The sequence below is a fragment of the Hyalella azteca genome, unplaced genomic scaffold (genome assembly GCF_000764305.2).
Source record: "Hyalella azteca isolate HAZT.00-mixed unplaced genomic scaffold, Hazt_2.0.2 contig8587, whole genome shotgun sequence".
Lineage (NCBI taxonomy): Eukaryota > Metazoa > Arthropoda > Malacostraca > Amphipoda > Hyalellidae > Hyalella > Hyalella azteca.
The window spans coordinates 7,625-17,557 of record NW_025938676.1 but is presented as its reverse complement, the minus strand read 5'-3'; the positions used below and the strand labels follow the sequence as shown (position 1 = coordinate 17,557).

The 9,933-nt window shown below is 38.0% G+C and overlaps 1 protein-coding gene across 1 annotated transcript; it reads right to left on the bottom strand.

Annotated features, from left to right (window-relative positions):
* Positions 1-5,770: 5,770 nt before the first annotated feature.
* On the bottom strand, positions 5,771-8,689 carry LOC108673899. Its single transcript, XM_018161786.2, has 5 exons — positions 8,632-8,689; positions 8,058-8,362; positions 6,699-6,875; positions 6,211-6,375; positions 5,771-6,012 (listed from the first exon to the last, which is right to left on the bottom strand). Exons 1-5 carry the CDS (start codon positions 8,637-8,639, stop codon positions 5,771-5,773), a joined length of 897 nt encoding a protein of 298 aa, XP_018017275.1. The 5' UTR covers positions 8,640-8,689.
* Between the last annotated feature and the right edge of the window lie 1,244 nt (positions 8,690-9,933).

The window sequence follows — 9,933 nt, the reverse complement described above, 5'->3', positions numbered from 1 at the left end:
CCGTTTCACTAGTGGGGACTTTGCGAATGCTCAAAATATTCAGATTTCATTGCGCATCCATTGTTTACGGTGAACCCAAAAGAAATTTGAGTCTAGATCATCCAGCGAATAAAATTTTGTTAATTGAAAATTTAAATTAGATAATCACAAGAACAGTTCATTCGGTGGAATTTTTAACCGTTGCCCGCAAGAAATTGCACATAAATTAGTTGGAAATTATAGGTTTCACCAATTCATTTTTCGCTTCCCGAGTACCCGGGCCGGCTGGGAACTTCGTATGAATGAGCGATCATGACTGCTTATAGAAGTGCAGTTCGAATACATGAGCAAACATTCTTGAAAAATGCTTGGTCGACATAAATGGGCTTTCAGGAAGATGATGAACGAAAATATGTATAAAAGATGCGTATTCTCATTATTAAGACATGTCGTAACTATAGACAGACTGCCAAAAGTTTACACGCAATTTGCCCTACAATGAGATAATCGTGCGCTGTTTTCGCTTGAATTTTTCTGATATACTCGTATATGTATTGCAGGCATTCGGTCCCTCGAGCATCTGCATGCTGGGACTGATTACAAAAACTGAGCGATGTCGATAGGCTGACCTCGTATCCCTGACGGGAGCAGATGCTTCTGAATGATAATGATTCTTGAATAAAAGAATTTAGTCGCAGATATAAACATAACCTAACCTAACCTAACCTTCTTGATCTGTGCAACTCATCAATATCAGCAGGGTGTTTCACACAACACAATCTTTTTATCAGGATGAGCCTCGTTTTCAGCCTAACAATATGTACTTCAATTTACTGCCTCCTTTTAACTTCTTTGCGTGTGTACTATGCATCATCATCATGCGTTTATTTATTCACGAAGACAAATTAGCAGTGAATTGCCACGATCCGTTCACTGGAAATGCAATACCGAAGACATTTTTACCATGCATATCATCCATCACCGCTGGCGATGTTAATAATAGAGTTAAAAGCCTGGGCATTTGCAGCCGACATAAATCCGTAAAAGATAACAAATATCCTGAATTTATGCTGCCAAATACTAACTTTGGATGTGAATGATTATGGCTTTAAACATATAGCTACGAGAGTGTTCAGAGAGTAAAACTTTAGTGAAATTGCTCGGCTTGAACTCGTGTGTTGAACAGCTTCGTTAAAACTCATTAATTGAGTTGATCAATAACACTCATGCACGCTATTTGATACACATCAGATAGCTTTTCATCACTTCGTTTTGTATCTAAAGACTGCACAGTGCACAGCCTTGTTTAATATCATTATTTATAGAACGCAAAAAGACTCTTTGGTTCTAAGGAAGTTTCCTTGATTTTTAGTAAAAGCATGCTCTCGCAAAAGAAGTTCTATAGTTCTCAAAATATTTTGAAATGGTTAAAGGAATTAGCTCTCACATTAGGTTATGTTTGGGTTAATTTGCATCATAACTCCTTTTAGTAACATATGGTTTCGATTTTTTCAACTGCTTCCTATGATACAGACTATCTTAAGGATAGAATTGTCGGAAAGGACTCCGGCCTCAGAGGTCTTGCTCGTGATAATGCATCAGAGATAATTTAATTATATTTACTTATAGTTTTTTTATGTGACCCAAACTAACCTTAAAAACCGAACCGTAACCCATAGCAAGCCTACCTAACCATTCAATGTTCATTCAATTTCCAATTCTTTCTTTGGTTTCATGTTCAGATGAGAATAGAACAATACTTAAGGTTCAACTTTCATGTTCACGAACCCAGCCGTCCCGAAATAAATAACTTTTTATTTTTAAAATATCTAGCTAAAATTATGAATAAAATATTAATAAAGAAGTTGACACAAGAACCAATCAATATAATGAACACTATTTATTGGCATTGCACATCACGAATATAATCACAAGCTATCTATAAACGCACCTCTGCGGCAAGGTCAGCTAGAGCAATGATGATTACTAGAAGAGGTCATACAAAATTGATTGAAAACTAAAAATGATTGTGAAAACATCCTGAAGCATGATGCATCTGAACTTATAAATTATGTTTACAGGTGAACATTAAACCTATTTCCTCTAAAGCCACATCATGTAACACGAAAAAACAGTTTTTGATAGTTATAAATACTGGGAACGTGGATAATTTATGTGAACCATTTACGAAAAGTGGAACCATTATGAAATGAAATATTCTAATCTTCCATCGGTATTACTATTTTTTGAGCAATGACAAATGGGGTCCATCAATTACATGGAGCTAAAATGTTGAAAGGAAACCTTATTTTGATAAACGATCATGGATTAAAAATTCCGGTCATTTTAACTGGAATTAAATTCCTCAATCAATTCACTCTATGACCTCAGAGCCACGCAGACTGGTGCTGAATATTTTAGGTCCCAATAATACGACTGGAGTTCGTTAATAAAAAAATTTGAGATAAATGTCACTAATCGTCATCCGCTGTTTTTGTCTGTCTTTTATTGCACTCTCAAAAATTTACTTGGATATCAACTTTTTTATATAGATGTAAAGAACTTTAAATTGCACCACTCCATCAGTATGTTGGAAACAAGAACAATGTAAAGTTGTAGTGCAATGTACGACGAATGACCAATGTGTGAAGGAACAGCAAAGTACGTCGAACTGAAGGAGTTCCTGGAGTGTGCCTTACAATTGCCTCACTAAAATATGGTTGCACTCACATAATTTCATAATCTGTACATAATTTCTCTGTAAATTACATGGTATATTGATCTCTCATGCTGAAGTATACAGCTTCTTGCTCTCTAAAAGCAGAGTATTATGGATTAGTAGTGAACTTTGACTGTGCAATGTACTACAAGAGAGCAATGCACTCGAACTGTGGCCTGAGCTGTGTATACTGTACATTGCACAGTGAGATTGCAATGTATTCCTGGGCGTTTTTGTATTCCATTTTTGGTTTTTGTTCGATTAAAGAAAATAATTTTCCAGCAAAAACTTATATTATTTTGAAAAGTTCTTAATATGACAGGTGTGATCGCAAATTCAGTAACCGTATTGATAACGCATTGTAATACTAAAGAATTGATTAAAACTGCTCACTTCTGTTTTGTTTAGTAGTCTATTAAAATAGTTTCATTAGACCAAAGAGTATATTTTATACTTTTATACGCAAAGCTAACTCGTACTAAGACAAAGTAGATTGAGATTTTTAATAATAATTATAGCTTGCTAAATAATATTGTATTTCTGAGCTCAACTGTTTAAGCAAACATAAGCTGCGGCTGTTTTTGAGACGTTGAGCAATTAAAGGCCGGATGTGGCCTTAATCTCAATAATTCGAGAGACGGTCACGGGCACGAGTTTTTTTGGGCACATCGAGACATGGCAATCCTGCATTCTATACGAAACCTATCAGGTAATGGAAAAGTTAAGGCTGAGTAAGGCCTGTAAATTTCGTCACGGTCTAGCACCTTAGGAGAATTTTAGTACTTAAGGTATATAAGGAAATGTTGCCTAGAATCTGCGTAGCGTTCGGAGAGGCCGAACTCTGGAGTTCGTGTTGACCTTCGGAGCGCTGCCTTGCTGTCCCTGAAGTATACAGTAAAATATTGTATGCTGTAAAAGACTCAGCACCACAACCATGTTCGGTTGAGTAAACAAGATCAACGAAGTTTGATGGAGTAACGACGAGCAACTAACTTAGGATGAGTGAAGGACAGCCACCACGTTCGGTTGAGTGGAGTAAATCAACGAAGAAAAATTGGGTTAGAAGAGTAACAAAGTTATGTTGAGTGACGGAGAACAACCTTATTCGGTTGAGTAAAGAAGAACAACCAAGTCCTTTGAAATATGAAACAGCTCCGAGCTCTGTGTAATGAAGGAAAGCAAACAGTCTGAAAACCGAACCACTCACAAGGATAGCACCACGGATTATCGTCTTCTGGTAGAGTAGGGAGTTGGAGTGACGTAAATAGGGAGAGATGCTCAGCTTGAAATTTATTCGAATGTTCTTTCTTTTCCTTGCGATGTTGATCACGTAAGTATGTGCATTGTGCACTTGTTTCCCCTGTGTAATTTTAAGTGTAACCATTGTTTCATTGGAACCACACTTTCTTTGGATTATGATTGCCGCGACCACATCATTATATATATAGACACGTTGAATTACGAAGTCTGGTAAGACTGACGATACTCAGACCAACCTAATCCCTGTTTCGATAAAGTTATCAATATCAACAATTTCAATTATCACAAGGCTTGCTATAAAGCAACAAAATTATTTACTACCCTTGACAGCGATGTCTGTTTGTATGTGATGCGGGGTTAAATGAAAGTCATAATGAGTGTTTGGGTTGCATATATTTGGAGATGGTGAGGGATGTATAACCATTAGAACAAATAGATTTGAAAAAGCGCCATGAAACAAACTTTAGTGTAATGCGATATAAAATACATTTTGGAGAGACGCATCGATTGCCAGAGACTAGCTTATAGAGCCGTTCTGGCCACAGGCAGATATTGGCGTTAGTAGAAGCGGTGCAGTTCACATCTATATATTGGTAGAATGTGTCTAATATTAGAGAGTGAAGATGAATTTTTAGGTATGCTGCTTCATGGCAATTCCGCATTCTGTACGGAACCTCTCAAGTACTGGGAAAGTCAAGGCTGAGTAAGGCCTGGAATTTTTTAACTTCTAGTACATTGGGGGAATTTCATCACTTGATGTATATTAGGAGATCCCGCCATGAATCTTTGGGAGAGTTTGAACTCTGCATGGAGTGTTGATGGACAAGGCATCGCCGGGCGGCTGCCAGGCTGCCTGAGGTAAACAGCAACTGACTGACATTCACAACCAAGTTCGGTTGAGTGAAGAAGATCAACGTAGTCGGATGAAGTGATCAAGAACAATCAGGTTCAATAGAGTCATGAATAGCAGCCAAGTTCGGTTGACTATGGAACATCAACAAAGTTAGATGGCGTAACGAAGAGCAGCAGTGAAGTTCTGTTGAGTGATTGATATAGCCACCACGTTCGGGTGACTTAGCGAAAATACTCGAAGAAAGATGGGGTGTAGAAGAGCAACCAAGTGCTGTGAAATACAAACTAGATACCAAGCTCAATGTATGTTTCACAGGAGGAAAGCAAACCAGTACGGAAACTGCACCACTCTCGAGGACTTCACCGCGGATAAACGTCTTCTATTTGAGTAGGGAGTTGGAGTGACGTAAATGGGGATAGATGTTCAACTTGAAATTTATTCTAATGTTCACTTCCTTTACTTTCAATTTTGTTCACGTAAGGATGCACACTTGTTTCCCCAATGTAATTTTAATTGTAAGCATTGTAATATTGAGACTTTGAATTATTAGTGCAGTACACTTCATCACGAGAGAAATTAAATCACGTCTTCTGGGAAGACTAACGCTAAACGGACCAGCCAAATCCCTGTTTAAATCAAGATTCATTTAATACAATATACATCAGAGAGGTTTTCCGTTATATTTGTCATCTTTTGATTGGCACAGGGCTTGCTGAGATCACCCTATTTATCGACCTTGTCAGGAAAGTTTGTTTCTCGTGAATGGGTGTGAATATGAGCAAAGTCTGTTTCATGTGAATAAACGTCCATATGAGTGCTTGAGCTATATATACTTCAAGGAGGTGATGAATGTGCAACCGATAGAACAGATAAATTCAGGGGCATACCAGAAAATGGTTCTTGGTACAATGCTGAGCAAAATTCCGTTCAATGAGAGGCATGGACTGCCACATACCAGCTTAGAGCATTTCTGGCCACCGGCAGATGCTGGCGTAAGTAGAAACGGTGCAGTGCACAACCATATACTGGTAATTATAGTTGAATAAGGGATAGATGTAGATCGCCGCACAGTCGTATTTATTTGTTGGGTCATTTGGGCCCCACGGAGCCACACCTCGAGTGTCCATCACGGTGCGGTTGTCGTCGTACGTCCAGACGCCGGCTTTCTTTTGGAATCCCGTCCAGAAGGCCCTGGCTACATCTGTTACGAAGGGCATTAGCAATAAATCCTTAAGTGTCCCATGAAGTATTGATCATACGTGGTATTCATTGTTATCCAAATTATCATACATGTAACCATATATCTTGACACTCAAATGTTGAATATCATGAACAGTTTTTGTTGAAAATCTCTAAGTATACAAATATCTATGTATATTAAGGAAAAAATTGGAATTACTCTCGTAGTTGATACACGTAGGGCAGGTGCAGTCGGCGATGGTACCTCCACAAACACCTGTCGCGTTGCAGCAGGTGGCTGTTCCCTTAGGGCGGCAGGGACCAGGGTAACCGTCCGGCAGAGGGACCGAGGGTCCACAAACTCCCCCAGCGGGGGCAGCGTACCCTGAAAGTTCAAAATTTCTCTCATTTGTGGTATGTTTTGATGAAAAATAGTTTCAAACATACGTTATTGCAAAGTTTCGTAATGATATTAAAAAATGAAATTTAACAGCTTTCCTGTAACGACGATAAATTAAAATTGCCGTCATACGAACGGCCCAATTTTCCTTGGTGTGAATAACATGGATTTAGGACCGAAGTCGAAACTAAATAATGAAAAATTAATAACAAGGAATAGGAATTTTTCATTCGCAACTATGCACAACTCGCTCTTTTTAATGATAGATAAGCAAGCCTTCAAACAGAAACTACACATTGAGTACTCACTCTCGTTGGTGAGGTAGTCGGCGATGGTTGCGGCCTGTTCGTTGGACTTGGGGTACCAGAGGGTGGCGGGGGGCGGGCAGGCGGTCCTCGCATCTGAGAAATTCATCAGATTGTTGATGTCGAACTGAAGGCAGCCCAAGTCCCGTACTTGCATGAAGGGGGGACGGCACCACGGGCCTGCCAGGGTAAATCAGGGACATGTGAGAAAAACATCACAAGCCGTTTTATTAATATTTTCTAAAAAAGGTTAGTTATTTCGAACGGCGGAATATAGTTGGACAACATAAATTAAATTGGAAAAGAAGGTGTTGCCATGCAATTCTTTATTTTACTTTGCTTATATATAATGCTTATCCTCAGCTGATTAGCATGAAAATTTACCCTGTGAATCCTCACTAACCCGATTTTCCCGTTAGCCCGCGCTACCAGCACTTTGCTATGAATTTTTTTTCATTTCGATTTACTTCGACCAATACAGATAAACCTACATAATTCGCAGCGGGATTTTTATTGATTTGTCGAGCTTTTTGAAAGGTGCATATATTTCTTGCCAGTAGGCAATTACATCGATCCCGCAAGTATTTTTTAACATTTGTAATCAGTAAAATCCTTCATTACTGCTCTCATGCTTTGAAATTTTCCTATCATGATGCATGAGCCATCATTTTTACTGAAAAATCTGGACAGTGATGCATTTAAATGAATGCACTACTTACAAAAAAGTGCTGCAAACGATTAATTATGATCGAATTTCAGAATTGAACATACATTGAAAATATCCTGCGATTTGTGTCTAATTGTTAAGACTTGAAATATATTCCTGTTTCTATTCTCATGCTCTCCGCTCTGTCTGCGTCTAGTTTAATTTCATCCCTGACATTTTAAGACCAAGAAGCAAACCACGATTACTTCCAGTTACGGAGCTTAAATTTTTAACATAAGCTATAATTTTAAAGGCCGTCGAAAGCATTCGAAAATTCAAAGCTATCTTGCCACCGTAGGTAATTAATTTTAAAAATCTTATATAAATCTTCATAAATTTTTTATCACTAATGGTGGAATGAGATCTCTTACTAGTCTGTAAATGCAGAATTAAATTAAAAATACCATGAAAAAGTATATTTGACAATAATGTACTAGCCGATAACAAATTGTTTCGTCTAGTGGTTTGACAAATGCTTTATAAATCTCTCATATCATGGGTAAAATGTACGCAATGAATTGTTACAATTAATAATCGCGGACAAAGCGGGATGCATAAATACTCCGATATGAAAATTCCAGCTGAATACTAGCGTTATTATTGAAATTTGAAGCAAATAATCACTGATAAAAATATCCAATTTTGTTCAGCCTCACCTCTCAAGAAGCAGTTCCACGAGTGGTTGGTCACACCAAGCACCCCAACCAGCGACGTCGTCAGGACGATCACACAAGCCATCACACCGTCGTGGCAGAGCAGATCAGAGCCGCGCTGCGCTGCCTGCGCTGCGCAGGCTATCACAGAGTCAGAACTGAAGTCGAGTCTTCCAGTCACTGCAGCCCCGTCAGGGTTGGCGACCATCCTTCTCCAGAGCGAGGAGTCTGCTGCGAGGGCCAGCGTTGTCAAAACTATCAGCACGGGGAGGATGACGACCCAGCGAGGATAATTGTCGGAAAACCTCCTGAAAGAGATGCGATAAATTTGAATGTTGAAGATAATAGACTCATACTTACTAATGTTATTTCTAAATTAAAATTAGAGAAGTTGCTAAATGATACTTTAATGGTACAAGTACCCAGGAATATTTCGGGATAAAACGTCTATTAATTACAAATCAAGTTAGTATGTTTTATAATTTCAATTCCAAAATACTAATCATTTCAGTTGAATAATGTCTTTAGATTCAGCGAAAAATGCGAATAGGAGCATTCAAGCGATGGTTCAACACACATTGTCATCGCAGTGTCCGGGCTCGGATCTGAGGAGAGGAAAACTTCAGGTGACAGCAGTCGCAGGGCACCGGGTGTCGAATGGCTTCACGAGACGTTGTCTCTCATGATTTATATTATATTTTGACCTGTCATGTGATTTGTAGGTGCGTTTGTGTATCTGTCTGAGGTACGGTATCATGGATACCGTCGTTGTTTTCTATCTGCATTTGTGATGAGCAAAAATCATGGAATTTCATTCGCTTTTCAAGCGTTTTAACGTACCCGTATTTTTATTGCATTTCTAAATATTTCATTCGTTTTTCATCGATTTTAAATTAATGTTTCTAACATTTGGCATCGATGTTTTGCGTATTTTCAATCGTTTTCAATATTTTTCTCATACTTTTTCGCACACCATTTTCATACAAGTATTTATAAACTCTGGTAGTTTCCGAATGATTTTAAAATTTTTATATACTATTAATTTCTCCATAAATTTTCGTAAGTATGGATTGTTTCTGATGCTTAGAATTTTATATAAATAAAGGTTTCTCGAGCACGTCTCTCAGAGAATCATAAATATCGGGAATGAATATTCAATATATGGCATACAAATTGGAATTCGATAAGAAATCCCGACAGGTCTCTCATTTTACCATCATTCTTGAGCCATTTAATGGTATCTTGTGCTAGCTATGCATGTATTATGAATTTCGAGCAGCGTCGGTGCCCTTAGCAGTCTTTCATTATGTTCTAATCAAGTATGCAAATGTTGATCTTCAACGACGAGAAGCCTATGCTCACTCTTGTCAGACAGGATCTCCTTAACATAATTGTTATGCACAAAAAAAATAAATTATTTTAGTCTCGGGCTTTTACCATTCAGTTTGGTGAGGTGGTTGTATCAATTTGATGATAGAACAAAATAATATCAATGGAACTTCTTTCTCACATTTCGTTGGCTCGTTGTCGGTGTTCGTTTCTGACGTTCCCCGCGTATGCAGGGCCTAAAAGATTTGTTATTCATTTTCCATTAATATGTACAGGTCACTAAGAAAGTAGCTTTGGTTGTGATTTTCTTAATTCATATACTGTACTTATTCAAATCTGCAATGTAAACGAGGTACCATTACTAAATAATTACCCAACAATTTATTAAAGCCACTGATCTATTAATTACCACGAATTTTTTTCAAAGTGTTCGGTTTATAGGGCAGCATGTATAAATATCTGAAATTCTTCTTTGGTATTGCATTTTGGATCTCCGGCTAGGCGCTGATGAAATATCGAGTTCGATAGCAGACTGTCATTTATTATCGAG

What these genes read in the sequence shown, in the direction of transcription:
- LOC108673899 (XM_018161786.2), bottom strand. An exon ending in CGACTACCTCACCAACGAGA is followed by an intron (nt 6,376 to 6,698) that starts GTGAGTACTCAA and finishes TTGAACTTTCAG; the next exon opens with GGTACGCTGCCCCCGCTGGG. An exon ending in TACGTGTATCAACTACGAGA is followed by an intron (nt 6,013 to 6,210) that starts GTAATTCCAATT and finishes CCTTCGTAACAG; the next exon opens with ATGTAGCCAGGGCCTTCTGG.